This window comes from Sinocyclocheilus grahami, unplaced genomic scaffold, assembly GCF_001515645.1.
Source record: "Sinocyclocheilus grahami isolate Dianchi unplaced genomic scaffold, SAMN03320097.WGS_v1.1 scaffold424.1, whole genome shotgun sequence".
NCBI lineage: Eukaryota > Metazoa > Chordata > Actinopteri > Cypriniformes > Cyprinidae > Sinocyclocheilus > Sinocyclocheilus grahami.
Window position 1 is genome coordinate 267,488 of NW_015505603.1, and position 15,241 is coordinate 282,728.

At 35.6% G+C, this 15,241-nt stretch overlaps 2 protein-coding genes across 7 annotated transcripts in view; one reads left to right on the top strand and one right to left on the bottom strand.

Moving 5' to 3' along the window:
* Positions 1–8,909, top strand: part of LOC107551458 (choline transporter-like protein 1) — a 35,293-nt gene extending 26,384 nt beyond the window's left edge. For 3 of the 6 annotated variants that reach the window (XM_016233064.1, XM_016233061.1, XM_016233065.1), the window contains exons 11-16: positions 29–124; positions 1,003–1,159; positions 2,270–2,353; positions 2,461–2,598; positions 2,988–3,224; positions 6,481–6,836. In XM_016233064.1, the coding sequence (XP_016088550.1) occupies positions 29–124; positions 1,003–1,159; positions 2,270–2,353; positions 2,461–2,598; positions 2,988–3,224; positions 6,481–6,816 (1,048 nt within the window). In that variant the 3' untranslated portion in view covers positions 6,817–6,836. Of the gene's footprint in view, positions 1–28; positions 125–1,002; positions 1,160–2,269; positions 2,354–2,460; positions 2,599–2,987; positions 3,225–6,480; positions 6,837–8,540 lie in introns of those variants that run through there. The other 3 variants (XM_016233067.1, XM_016233068.1, XM_016233066.1) reach the window with 2 other exon arrangements.
* The window catches only part of LOC107551457 (TBC1 domain family member 2A-like), a 22,782-nt gene continuing 14,529 nt past the window's right edge, over positions 6,989–15,241 (bottom strand). Inside the window, exons 12-13 of the mRNA XM_016233060.1 lie at positions 13,798–13,993; positions 6,989–7,072 (exon numbers count right to left, since the gene is read on the bottom strand). Of these exons, the coding sequence (XP_016088546.1) occupies positions 7,007–7,072; positions 13,798–13,993 (262 nt within the window). The 3' untranslated portion in view covers positions 6,989–7,006. The remainder of the gene's footprint in view (positions 7,073–13,797; positions 13,994–15,241) is intronic.

The following is a 15,241-nucleotide window of genomic DNA, read 5'->3' on the forward strand; positions in this document are numbered from 1 at the left end:
TCACAGGAGCGCTGCAGTACATGACCTGGTACCACGCAGTGGGACTGATCTGGATCAGTGAGTTCATCCTGGCTTGTCAGCAGATGACCGTAGCCGGTGCTGTGGTAACCTACTATTTCACAAGGTCTGTATTTTTAGTGAAATGCTCTCAAATACCACTCTTGTTGGTAAAGGTGATGTGTGTAATATTTTTTGATTTTAAAATACTTTCTTCGATCACAGTTTAATATGCAGAGATGGCGGGAATTAAGTCATTTGTTGGTTGATTTTTATGAAGTTTTACTTTTAACCTTTCTGTTTGCTTAAAGAAATAATTCATCCAAAATGAGAATTTGCTGAAAATGGGCTCACCCTCAGGCCATCCAAGATGTAGATGAGTTTGTTTCTTCATCAGAACAGATTTGGAGAAATTTAGCATTACTTCACTTGATCACCATTAAATCCTCTGCAGTGAATGGGTGCCGTCAGAATGAGAGTCCAAACAGCTGATAAAAACATCACAATAATCCACAAGTAATCCACACAACTCCAGATGATTAATTATTATCTTGTCAAGTGAAAAGCTGCATGTTTGAAATAAATCCATCATTAAGACATTTTCACTTTAAACCGTTTCTTCAGGCTAAAATATGTGTCCATAGATTATGGACCTTTTGCTTTACAAGACATTAGTTGATTGGCTGGAGTCATGTGGATTATTGTGATGTTGTTATCAGCTGTTTGGACTTTCATTCTGACGGCACCCATTCACTGCAGAGGATCCATTGGTGAGCAAGTGATGTAATGCTACATTTCTCCAAATTTGTTCTGATGAAGAAACAAACTCATCTATATCTTGGTTGGCCTGAGAGTGAGTACATTTTTAGCACATTTTCATTTTTGGGTGAACTATAAGCCTATACTTGTATTTGTCTTCAACTAATCCTGTATCCAGGACGTTGTTCTTGAAATAGCTCACAGTTGCAGTAATTTTTTGCAGTAATTTATTTTATATCCATCCAGGGACAAAACCAAACTCCCGGTGACGCCCATCCTGTCATCAGTGCTGCGGCTGGTGCGGTATCACCTGGGCACTGTGGCCAAGGGCTCCTTCATCATCACCCTCGTCAAGATCCCGCGCCTCATTCTCATGTACATCCACAACCAACTCAAAGGAAAGGTAGGGAGGCAGCTTGCTTGACGTGTCCTTGGGCTGTTGGATCTAAATTGCAAATCTCTCTCGTTGCAAGAATCTTAACTGACGTCATGCATGTTTATGCTTATGGCATGCCGTTTTCATTAGGACAGGAAAGTTCTTATGTGGTGTTTTTGGGACAATTACATTCACGATTAACTAGTATTATGATGTTTTCCGGGAGTATTATGCTAGTATTATGTGCTAAATATGTTTTTTTTTATTCAAATGTTTTCATGGTGAGTGTTATTTTATTTATATTTATTTATTTTATTGATATTGAGTGTTATTTTAGTATTATTAATATACTATTATAATTTTTGTTAATATTTTGAATTTGATTTGATTTTTATATTTTCTGTTTTTACTGCTTTAGTAATTTCATAGTTTTTTTTTCTTTTTTATCATTTTTAATGCCTTTATAGTTTTTATAGATTTTTATTTATTATGTTTATTTATTTTAATACGTCAAGTTAAAATAAAATAGTTTTATTCTATTTTAGTTGGTTTATTTTGTTTCAAGCAATAAAAATCTTTCTTTTATGGTTTACGTTTTAATTAACGATGATAATCCTGGGTGGATAATTTTTTTTTTGTAAATAAACAAATTTTCTTTAGAAGTGTTTACTGATAAATAATGCACAATAAAACCAGCTATTTTAATACTAAAGTAAATAGGCTCAATTTTGACTTTCAGTTTTTAAGAATAATGTAATGGCTAAAAGCGGAAAAAATGTTGAATTGGCTTTTGCTTTTTGAATCCACAGTCAGGTGATCATTACTTTACTTGTCTGAAAATGTTCTTCTAAATACTTATTTTTAGTATTATCTTGGTGTGTTGGGTGGGTATCTTTTGAAATTAATGCTGAGAGCTATTTATTACTGTCCTCTTGGGTTCCACTTAGGTGACGTATCATTTACTTGATATATGGCTGGGGATCTTGGGAATATAATGAACTCTTATAGATATCAGTGCCAGCTTTATAGAGGCAGATTTGTAGCATTAAGGAAGAGGTTGACAAATGTGCAACAGACATACACTGTGGATAACGTTTGCACTCGCTCTTATTCTGTTTCATGTTACACCCCCCATAGGAAAATGCTTGTGCACGCTGCATGCTGAAGACCTGTATCTGCTGTCTGTGGTGTCTAGAGAAGTGCCTCAATTATTTGAATCAGGTAGGTTAGTCGATGGAAAACTCATACTGTGCAAATTGAGGTAGAAATTGTAGCTCATTCGGATGTTCTTTTTGTGTGATATATTCATTTTTGCAACCTGTTTCTAGAATGCATATGCGGCGACGGCCATAAACAGCACCAGTTTCTGCAACTCGGCCCGCGATGCCTTCATGATCCTGGTGGAAAACGCTCTTAGGGTGGCGACCATCAACACCATTGGAGATTTTGTTCTCTTCCTGGGCAAGGTGAAGGACAGATAAGTTTTGATAGTGGTGCATGCGTGTGGTGCTGCTGTTGTAGAACCTGGATGTGCTGCGCCTTGTTTACGAGCAGATGAATGCACACGTATGCGTTGTGGTACTCTCGGATTTCATCAAAAATACCTTAATTTGTGTTCGGAAAATGAACGAAGGTCTTACAGGTTTGGAATGACATGAGGATGAGTAATTACCTTAATGACAGAATTTTCATTTTTGTGTGAACTATCCCTTTAAGAAGCCTAAAAGACACATCAGTGTCCCATGCTGCAGACCAGTTATGCTTGACTTTTCTGCATGCTTTTTTCGTGCTTGTTATACCTGATAATTAGCTAAAATAATAATACTTAAGCATTCGCATATTTATCCCCATGCAGATCCTGATCATGACGTGCACTGCATTCGCTGGGGTGTTAGCGCTGAACTATCAGAGAGATTACACCGAGTGGGTCCTGCCGCTCATCATTGTGTGTCTGTTTGCGTTCCTGGTGGCACACTGCTTCCTGTCCATCTTCGAGATCGTGGTGGACGTGCTCTTCCTCTGCTTTGCCATCGACACCAAATACAACAACGGCACACCTGGGAGGGAGTTTTACATGGACAAGGCCCTGATGGTGAGTCACCGCTGAAGAAATTCTCTCCTTCTGTCTGCTGTTGGATCAGAACACCATAAATAGTCTCACTGTTGAGAGCGCACTTGCCATCTGAGTCACGTTTCTGTTTTGTGTTGTAGCTTCGCTCGTTCTTTTGAATGCAGGCACTCTGCTGGCCTGGATACGTTAATATTTTAAGATTCAGATGGTGTCCCAGATATTCTCTTTGGACAACTTTTGTTTTGAAAAGCTCTTTGATTTTTTTAAGGGGGAAAAAACTCACTCAAGGCTGGTTTCTTATGCACTCTTATAAAGCTTCTTTCTACTTTTCACATAGTCAGCCAAATCATGTAACCAGCAGCTTTGAGAAATCAAAAGAGAAGGCTTGAGACTTGAGGTGCTGCACAGAATCACAGCCCCTCAGAAATGCAAAGTCACTAGCAGTAAAGGTTGTAGCACAGCAACAGACTTTGGAACATGTCAACTGCTTTCTTTCTCAGAGCTGCTTTGGATAGAAATATCTGTTCAATCTGCAGTTACTGGCACCATTTCAGCACGTTTTTGGTGGGAAAGCTGTTTTCCAACTGCATGCTGAGGAACTGCACTAGTCTGCTTGAAAATGTTCTTCTGATCTAAGAAATGTTGAATAGAATTAGCAATTGTTATGAAATCGATCTTCCATTAGTTGTGGAAGTGGTCTGCTGTTGGTGACATATCATTTATTTTGCAAAGTCATCATTCCATTAGGATAAAGTGGAAATGATTCGGTTAACAGAAAACTACACTAAAAACTGATTTTTCAAAGTTGCAATAAAACAAAGATATTGGTGTGTTTTTCACAAGAAAATACTTTTTTTCATCGAAAATTTCACCTTTAATTCAAAGTGTTGCTATTTCATTGTAATTAATTCGTAAAACATACTAGCAATTTCTGAGTACATTTTGTTTCTACACCAGTGCTTTTTTTTCCAGTGTAAATGCTTTTAAAGTATTACTTAACACAAAAACAGCTGGAAAACACAACATTTCAGAGATTTGTAGGGATGCAGCGATACCGTGCTCCTGTACTCGTACTCATTAAAATGCCCCGATACCAAAAGCCGATAGCGTGTTGCATGATATTGATTGTTGTTCGCTCTCTTAGCACACACATCATTTGGATTAAAACTAAATCGTAAATATAAAACAAATAAAATTATAGGGGCATTCACAATAAACAACATTTAATTTAAACATCAAGCATACACAACTTTATTTAAAGCAAAAGTGAAGTTAGCAGCCTGTATGTGTCTCTCTCGTTCTGCACCAATACAAATGTGTGTGTGTGTTGGGCATGTTTTGCTAGCTTGACGCTAATTGCATTAAATGAGTGGCTTTGGAATATAAGTTGCAGCACGTTTCTGATGATAAAAACGCGACATATTTCAGAAAATGTTCATTGCTGTTACAAGGTTTATGTATAATGAGTGGTTCCTTGCATTGTTACAAGAAAACGTCTTGTGATTACAGTACTGAGCCGCTGCAGTGGAGCAGCTCTAATGTTCTATTAAATTAAAAATGAAATACGATGGCAATAAAATGAAAAGCTTGTACAATACATTTTAATGGGCATAATTAAGTGTTAAAATAACTAAAAGAAATGTCTATTTGCTAAATGAACTAAGCCAACCTGTTCATATTATTTTGGTTTCTGTAGCCAGTATTTTTTTTTAATTACAAATGGCATGAAAATACAAGTATTCGTATCGGTATCGGCAAGTACCAAAAATAAAAGTATCGGTATCGGCCTTGTTTTGAAAAAAGTGGTATCTGTGCATCCCTAATAAAGAGTCTTACTGCAAGGCATCTTGCAACAAACAGACATTTAACCCCAATTTTTATTTTTTTAATTAAGCTTTAAATACATTTAAATATATATTTTTTAAAGACAATTAGCCTATATTTCCTTTTTCATTTAAATAATATTTTCATAATAATTAAGCACATATTCCCCCAAATTGTTGGATAATATATCCAAATTTGTTTTACATTTTGAATATTTTTAATTAAAGAATAATTCCAATTATTCTCAATGGATATTTATTTCTTTCATTTACACATATATGTATGTGGATTTATACACGGTAGCATTTGTTGTTCTGTCTTTAGTTTATAGTGATTAAAAAAAAACTCCGTAAAAATGATGGTAACAAGAGTTGCCACTGAGAATAATTTCAGCTGGATGGATATATCTGTGATTTCTTATATATATATATATATATTCTGCTAGTATGATTTATTTTCACATTACAGTAATGATAATTTGGGAATTAAAACATGCTTAATTATTATTTAAAGGCATAGGCGGAACGTGTGTAAGGCTGGGACTTGGGGAAAAATGCCACTAAATTGGACAAAAATGCCCCATGCACAAACAAATTAAATCTATTACGTCTGTTGCTAACAAAGTGAATATGAATAGACCGTGTTGATTGCGGCATTAAATTAAGATCTGCTCATGTTGCACCGTATTTCATTTGAGGCGTTTTTACAGTGTTGCGCATTTTAACCAATCACACACATATCTGTTGAGCTTAGGAATGCAATGGCCAATCAGAAGCATTCAGATGAGTCATCGTTCAAACTCATCAGTTTTGTTGAGTGCGTGCGCGTTCGCTGACTGAATTCCGGACTCTTGCGAATTCTCTCATCATAAACAACAAAGCGCAGATGGACGTACAATGTAAGTAAGAGATTCATTTCACAGTGTATACAGCTTCAGTGATTATAACGTAGCTTTGTTTTTTTGAGAGTGCTTAAACTCGCGATAGATCAATGTTAGTGATAATGTCACTTTCTATATATAATTTATTCGCTGTTTGAATAACCGTGGAATGGAAACGTTATATAATTATCAATTTCTAACGTTTTTATTAAATTGAAATCACATTAAATACAAATTCAGTCCCATTAAACTTTTTTTTTTTTTTTAGCCTACATGACACCCATGTCTGGTTCTAGTCTAAAAAGATGGGTTTATGATGTTTAATACATTTGGCTGCTTTTAGCCTTACCCTGGAGTTGGTTCACCCTCCGCCTATGTTTAAAGGTCTTAATGCTTCTAAATGCTTCTAACATGAGCAAATAATCTTTTTAATTACATTTTTATATTGGAGTGAAATATGACTTGAATGTTCACCCAAACATACTGTGGCAGAGATAGTGGCTTTCAGACTGAGAACTCTAGGAAGCAGCTGTACTGGACTGTAGTTTGATTTATTACTTTCCTCTCCTGCAGGAGTTTGTGGAGAACAGCAGGAGGTCAATGGCGATGGAGGAGCGGGGGCGCAGCAAGCGCGCCTGTCCCAAGGAAGAGGTAGAGTTGACGGAGGTTAAGACCATGGTGAGTGGTGATGTGGGCGTGGCAGGGGCGGAGTGGCAGACCTTGCAGGAGTTCCACCTGTACTACCTGCTGCTGTGTGTGCTGCTGGACTGGGCCCTGTCGGAGCACACACTGGTGCTCTGCCTCACACAAGACATGATCATCTTCCTGTCTGTCTGCCTGCCCACCTCCACCCTCTTCTTCCTGGTCACGTTGCTCCAGAACACGCCGGTGGCTGCTACTGCATGCTGACTAACGCTTCCTCACCTCCTTCATCCATCTATCACTTCATCTATCCTTTCTATGCATCGCACTAACAGAGCACGAACATCTATTTTTCTATCTGTGGATTATTATTTTTTTAAATCTTGTTTTTCATTCCATTCTTGCCTCTTCTTTTTTACTGACTGTCTTTAACTCATATGGCAGCTATAAACTGTACTTATATATCCGTTGCCTTAAAATCGCCATGTTGCCATTTGGAGGAAAGATATTTGAAACCGCCAAGCTGGAAAAACAAGAGGAGTAGAAGAAAGGAAAGACATCATCTCTCACATTGATGGTCATATTTTCCACAATTCTCAATTAGCATTTTAGCTGATAACCACATTACTCTTGACTTTCTGGATAAAGCATGGCAAATTGTGCAGTTTCACAATCAAAATTATTACTGGGTCAATATGAACAGCCAGCTTGTTTAGTAGCAGAAGATTAAGACTGACTGTATATGGGTTGTTGACCTGAAATGTTAATCATTTCTGTGTGACATGATCTAAAGGATTTCTCAAATTGACTTGTCAGTTTTAAAGAAAACCATCTGACCCTGATCACTCACTAATTGACCATTCATGCTTTATTTCATCTAAAACTATTTTATACAACACCTTTGTTATTAGACTTGCAGTTTACCTAACCTTACACAAATCGAGATGATTGAGTCTGGAATATTGATTTAATATTATAATACAATATTATCTAAAAATATTAATAATGAATATATTTTTTACATTATTATATTACCTTAATTAATTCGCCATAACACAAGACTATTTGAAGGGATAGTTCACCCCAAAAAATAAAACTCTTTCTCATTTACTTGCCCTCATGTTACAGACCTGTATGACTTACTTTGAACACAAAAGAGGTATATCTTTTTGGTAATTTTGTTCATGTATTTATTTTTGACTAATTTATGTATTTTATTTTTGTGCAAAAACATTCAAAATGTTTGTTTTTGGGTGATCTGTATTTTTAGGTGAATTGCAAGAGATATACCTAAAATGTACACCTTTCCTTACACAATTGATATCAATTTTAAACTAAACTCTTGATGTTAAAGCAATTGTATGTTTTTTTTTTTAATCTTGAAAAAATAATTTAGATGTTTCACTGACTTGAAATAAGGTGAATGGCTTCTGTTTGTTTCCCACGCTCTCCCACAAATGTCTGTTATGGGAGTGTGTACAGTTTGGTGAGCGGGGAAACGAAATTCCCGGAATTCGGAAAGGTAGAATTGTTTTATGGCAACAACAAATGGACATGTTCAGTTATCCACTGTCATTATGACTGTAATTGCACTCAGCGGTAGGCTGTAAGCAGCTCAAAAGTCACAAAAATACACAAAACTACATGCAGTTGCATTAGAAGTTCATGGTCATTTTAAAAGTTCACATTTGTCAGCTACCCATATACTCTCCATGTTCCTGAAATTCTGTTATTATAAATAGTGTTGATGTGTTTTAGGGGTGAGAATCTAGTTTCAAGACAGCCTTTACCATCCATCATAACACCCTCTCCATATGCATGGCTTCTCACACCTGCTTTTTGCAATGCCATTTTATGGTTTTAGCCCATTTTTTGGCATTCTGGTGCTTGAAATTGGTAAAGTGTACTAACTCCTCCAGATCCAGATCAGTTGATTGGTTGTTGGTTTGTTTGGGAGTAAATAAGACTAATAACGTGTTTCTTTCCTGTAGGCTCCCGGGACAAGCTCTGCTTGACCAAAATCAGCCCATGGGACTTTTTAAAGACATTCCAAAATGTTTATTTTTACCAATGTGTAACATGTTTACTATGGTTTCACTCCAGGGAATACAATATTTTAATAAGAAACTGTAAAAAAATGAAATAACAATGTAATGAAGCACTTTATATTGGAGCGCTGCATATTTTAAAAAGCCTGATGCATTTTTCGTAGTGATGTCCTTTTTATAAGACTAAAAAAACCCAGTTGCCATCTAGTGAAACACAGTATTAATAATGTCTAGAAATCACTGTTTTTATTGGCAATTTTGCATAAACCTTTTTTTAGTTGGTTTTCTTTGCGTTTATGAGAAACCCACATACTGCAGTGCAGCACTTGTTCTTTTTATTTCATTTAATTCAAATAATGAAGCATCTACGCTTTTTATTTCTTAATTTTCAAAAAAGAAAAAAAAAATGCTAGTTTGTGTTATTTTACTAAAATAACATTACCATGCCTGAAAATGAGGGCCTCGTCCTTGCATTTCACTTGTGTGTAAAAAGGTTGGTTGGTTGGTTTCCCTCCAATGGTGGTGATTTTAGTTTGCTTCTGAGTTGCGATAAAACTGTAAGTCAAATTTCCCTACTGGGACTGTTAGTGCTGAATGAAACTGCGTCTGGTTATCTTAAACTGACTACAATCTACAGTTGCTGTAACTATTAGTATGGGTGACATTACAACAAAAAGCACATACAAACAACAAATAAAACAAACAATAACTGTTCAGTTAAACTACAAGAAGTTTGGAATCATTATGATATTTTTTTATGTTTTTGGAAGAAGTCTCTTATGCTCACCAAGAATGCATTTATTTGATCAAAAAATATAATAAAAACAAAAAAATATTGTGATTTATTACAATTAAAAAGAACTGTTTTCTATTTTAATATCTTCTAAAGTAGAATTTATTCGTAGGATGTCAAAGCTGAATTTTCAGCATCGTTACTCCAGTCTTCAGTGTCACATGATTCTTCAGAAATCATTCTAATATGCTGATATGATGTTCAGGAAACATTTCTTATTATTATCAATGTTGAAATCAGTTGTGCTGCTTATATATATATATATATATATTTGTGGAAACCTTGATACTTTTTTTCCAAGCTTCTTGATTGATGAATGAATAGAAAGTTCAAAAGAACAGCATTTAATTTTATTTTTTTTATCTTTATTTTTTCTTACCCAAACCTTTTGTATAGGAATGTATCATGGTTTCCACAAAAATATGAAGCGGCAAAAACTGATCCTAACATTAATAATAATAAGAGAAGTTTCTTGAGCACCAAATCAGTATATTCTGAAGGATCGTGTGACACTGAAGACTGGAGTAATGATGCTGAAAATTCAGCTTTGCATCACAGGAATAAATTCAGTTTAAAAGTGTATTAAATCAGTAGCATTATTTTACAGTATTACTGTTTTTAATGTATTTTTAATCAAATAAATGCAACCTTGGTGAGCATAAGAGACTTCTTTAAAAAAAAAAAACTGTAACAATTCCAAATGTTTGATGTTTACCTAGAAATGGTTTGTTAGCTTCAGAGCTAATTCAAAAAACAAGACTACTCCTGTTCATAAATCAGCACTGGAGTAATGATGCTGAAAATTCAGCTTTGCATCACAGGAATAAATTCAGTTTAAAAGTGTATTAAATCAGTAGCATTATTTTACAGTATTACTGTTTTTAATGTATTTTTAATCAAATAAATGCAACCTTGGTTTTTTTTGTGGGAGGGTTCAGAAATGAACACAGTGTACCTATGAGATATTAAGAAGCATGAATTAAGAAAAAAAATCTTAAGAGATGTAACATTTGCCACACAAAACTTATGCTGAAAGCATGTTAAATATTGCACTAAGATGGCATACATTAAACACAGAGATGAATTTATGATAGCTGTAAAACATTTATAGTTCAAATCGTCTTATAGCGCATTCAATATAGAGATGTTTCATAAATGTTTAAAGAAAATCTTCTCTGTCAACAAAATTGTCTTTTAAATGCTTGACGTTGCAGTTTCTGGTTACGCAACCCACAGTTTTATCAGGTAACGTAAACTTGATGACTGAACAAGTAGGTTGTGTTTAAAGATGAACGGCGGAACTTGCCTTTTAGAGTGAATCTCACAAAAACATGTCATCCCAAAATCAAAAGAAAAAAAATATTTTGCCTAAAAAAATTTGAACCATTAAGGTTGTTTGTAATTGTTAATTTGAAGGGAAATGTGCTTAATTTTCATTACTGTAATGCATCTGTATGTTTTAATTACATTTAAAAAAAATAATTTTTGTCCATTACTTTATTATTATTATTATTATAAATTATTTGTGTAATTTTACAGTATGTAACTTAATTTAACAGCATAAAAGTAAAATACAAAAAAAAAATATATATATATATATATATTATACACAGTACATATACAGTACAATACAGTAATGATGATTGGGAGAATTGTACTTTTTTTTAACAACAATGTCAAAAATGCAACAATTTTTTTTTTTAAACATTTGTTTATGCACAAACAGGTTTTGTGAGATACATCTTTTGATGCTGAACTAAGATCAGTTTTTTGGACTTGATAATTGAACTTAGGGATTTGGACCGGAAAACTGACCTTACAATGGGCATTGACTGCCTGAGAAAGTTTTTATTTATTATTTTTTAAATGGACTCTAGTGTCATAATCACTGGAACAGGATCTTTTCGGCCTCAGACAGCGGCTTTGGCTCACAACGCCTCTTTATATTGCCAAATGTGCACAAAAAGAAATGTAAGGAGTGCACAAACTCTCTTTTATGCTACCTGGCTGAAAACCGGTTAGCTTTTGTTTTTGTTCACAGCCTTTTTCTTCTTTCTCTAAATCACTGAAAGCATCTCAGTAACAGCCGTGACATCTAGTCCTGTCAGTGTGTATTAGAAAGAGACAGACGACCTGTGCTTAGAGGCAAGCAAGTAAACCCATAACCGCTGTATACACACACACTCATACTCACACTCACACACGACCTGCATGCTCCTGACCTGGGATTTTTCTAACTCTTTAAAACAATGAGCCATTTTTGTAGGAACGTGAACTGTTTGGCATTAGAATACATGTGACTTAACACTGATAGAACAATAGCTTTATTATGCGACAAGCCACTGTTTTTTTTTCGAGATGAGATTGTGAGTCTATTTCTCCTCTTCATTTTGGGAAACTGTGCTTCTGTTCACGTGTCACACGGGGGAATAGGCCGATTCTGTTATCGGATACAGTCATGGATAGGCAATACATCAGTTTACTCCTCTGGTGTGATATTAGCTATTAGCTCTTACCTGCAGTAAAGTTGTTTGTAACATTGAACTAAGTTTTTGTTGGTTTGTTTGATTTTTATATTTATGATTTCATATGTATCCTGTTTTTTAAAGTAATAAAATGGGGGGAAAAAAGGACAATGTTTCTTCAGATGTGTCAGCTGTTCGAATAGACTTCACCATGGATTTTCTCCAATATGAAGACAAACTGAAGTGAAAAACAGTTTTAAGGTTTATTTATTATGTGCATGTTTTTGGCATAATATCATTAATCTGTGAACTGTGAATGAGGCTGATAATATATGCACGCATGTTATATGTGACCCTGGACCACAAAACCAGTCTTGGGGTATATTTGTAGCAATAGCCAAAAATACATTGTATGGGTCAAAATTGTAGATTTTTCTTTTATGCCAAAAATCATTAGGATATTAAGTAAAGATCATGTTCCATGAATATATTTTGTAAATGTCCTACTGTAAATATATTAAAACTTAATTTTTGATTAGTAATATGCATTGCTAAGAACTTCATTTGGACAACTTTTTCAAATCTCACAGAAGTGAGTACACCCCTCAGTATTTCAAAAGGCGATTTTCTCAATATTTCGATTTTTTTGCACCCTCAGATTCCAGATTTTCAAATAGTTGTATCTCAGTCAAATATTGTCCTATCCTAACAAAGCATATATCAATGGAAAGTTTATTTATTCAGCTTTCAGGTGATGTATAAATCTCAATTTCAAAAAATTGACCCTTATGACTGGTTTTGTGGTCCAGGGTCACATATAAACAGTAGCCGTAAAAGTATTTCAAAAACATAAAAAACTGATGTATAAATCTCAATTTCAAAAAATTGACCCTTATGACTGGTGTTGTGGTCCAGGGTCACATATAAACAGTAGCCGTAAAAGTATTTCAAAAACATAAAAAAACCCTAAAAGCCTCAAATTTAAAAACAAATATTTGCTGAAGGGATTACATGTACAGTACCCTATACCTTTCAAAAGCTTGTGGTTGGTAAGTTTTAAAAAAAAGTCTTGTATCTCACCAAAGCTGCATTTATTTGATCAAAAATACAGTAAAACAGCAATATTGTGAAATAACATTACAATGCAAAATACATGTTTTCTGTTTTAATATATTTTAAAATATAATTTATTGCTGTGATGGCAAGACTACATTTTCAGCATCATTAACCCACTCTTAAGTGTTACATGATCCTTCAGAAATCATTCTAATTTACTGATTTGCTGCTCAAGAAACATTTCTTATTATCAATGTTATAAGCAAATATGGTGCTTAATATTTTTGTGGAAACCTTGATAAACCTTTACTATCACTTTAGATCGATTTAATGTGGCCTTGCAGAATTGAAATATTCATTTATTCAAATGAATTGATCATTAAAAATATTACTGACCCCAAACTTTTGAACAGTGGTGTAGTTGCATGTGCATATCGGTTCAAATAAATAGGGCCTCAACATGCCCGATACTGAGATCAGTGCTGTTTTCTGTTGCCCCTTATTGGTAAAAATGACAATTTCGGTGAGGTGTCTTTGCTATCAGTTGCTCACCTTCATGTCATTCTGATAAAAGCACCAAAAAGCAGCCGAGGGAAAGATTGCTTTGCAAATAATGATATTTGTGTCTCTTCCTTATGCAACCCATTATATGGGTTTGGAAGACTTGGAATATAGTTACATAGATTATTTTATTGTGCTTTGTTGTCATTTTTGTATCCATCCATCCAGTATCCATCTCCATTCACTTGCATTAAATGGAAAAGGTGTGTGTTTGGAACAACATGGGGGTGAATAAATGATGAGGAGTTCTTTTTCTTTAGTGTTTCTCATACCGCATTCAAAGCTGTGTCACATTCATCAAGAGCTTATGTTTGATGTCTTATACCTCCTCTTCATCTTCACTAGCCAGGGTGTCCAGCTCTTTGTCTTTGCACTGGACGTGTTCAGCTTTGTATGCTGTCCGTAAGTTCTCCAGCTCTTTAATCTCAGCATGGAGGCGTTCCAGATGTGTGGCGCGCCGGTTCTGTAGCAGCTTCATGGGCAGTGGGTTCATGTCGTTGAAGGCAATGCTTGTCAGCTTCCTGTGAACGAGAAAGACGATGTATATTGAGGAAACTCCAGCGATGAAGTTTAGCTTCCAAGTTTATTTCCTGCAGAAACCTGTGGTTTGGAAAGACTCCCCAAGCCAGCTTTTCTTCGTGTTTTTGAAACGATGCCATGCTCTGGAAGCAGGAGTAAGCAGGTGCGCATACACATAGTATCAGGGGCATATATTTTAAAATAGTCACACCACAGGCACAGAGGCATCTGACCCATATTCCGTTTTTATCTGTGACTGCTGCTCAGCCAGATGCAGGCTGCTTTGTTTTACTATGGCTCAATGAATTATATATGGTGATGTCTGACTGTGGCAGAAATAGCTCCACTGTCACGGTCTACAATATCATGAGCTCCAAAAAGAAAATATTTAATTAGTAAGACTTTTATGAAATAATATACAGTATCTCACAGAAGTGAGTACACCCCTCACATGTTTGTAAATATTTTATTATATCTTTTCATGTGACAACACTGAAGAAATGACACTTTGCTACAATGTAAAGTAGTGAGTGTATAGCTTGTATAACAGTGTCAATTTGCTGTCCCCTCAAAATAACTCAACACAGCCATTAATGTCTAAACTGCTGGCCTCAAACGTGATTATACCCCTAAGTGAAAATGTCCAAATTGGATTTCCTTCTGGGACGACAGCCATGCAGACCAATTTGATGCAGTGTGCGGCGTATGGTCTGAGCACTGACAGGCTGACCCCCCACCCCTTCAACCTCCGCAGCAATGCTGGTAGCACTCATATCTCTATTTCCCAAACACAACCTCTGGATATGACGCTGAGCAGGTGCACTCAACTTCTTTGGTCGACCATGGCGAGGCCTGTTCTGAGTGGAACCTGTCCTGTTAAACCGCTGTATGGTCTTGGCCACCGTGCTGCAGCTCAGTTTCAGGGTCTTGACAATCTTCTTATAGCCTACGCCATCTTTATGTAGAGCAACAATTCTTTTTTTCAGATCCTCAGAGAGTTCTTTGCCATGAGGTGCCATGTTGAACTTCCAGTGACCAGTATGAGAGAGTGAGAGCGATAACACCAAATTTAACACACCTGCTCCCCATTCACACCTGAGACCTTGTAACACTAATGAGTCACATGACACCGGGGAGAGAAAATGGCTAATTGGGCCCAATTTGGACATTTTCACTCAGGGGTGTACTCACTTTTGTGGCCAGCGGTTTAGACATTAATGGCTGTGTGTTAAGTTATTTTGAGGGGACAG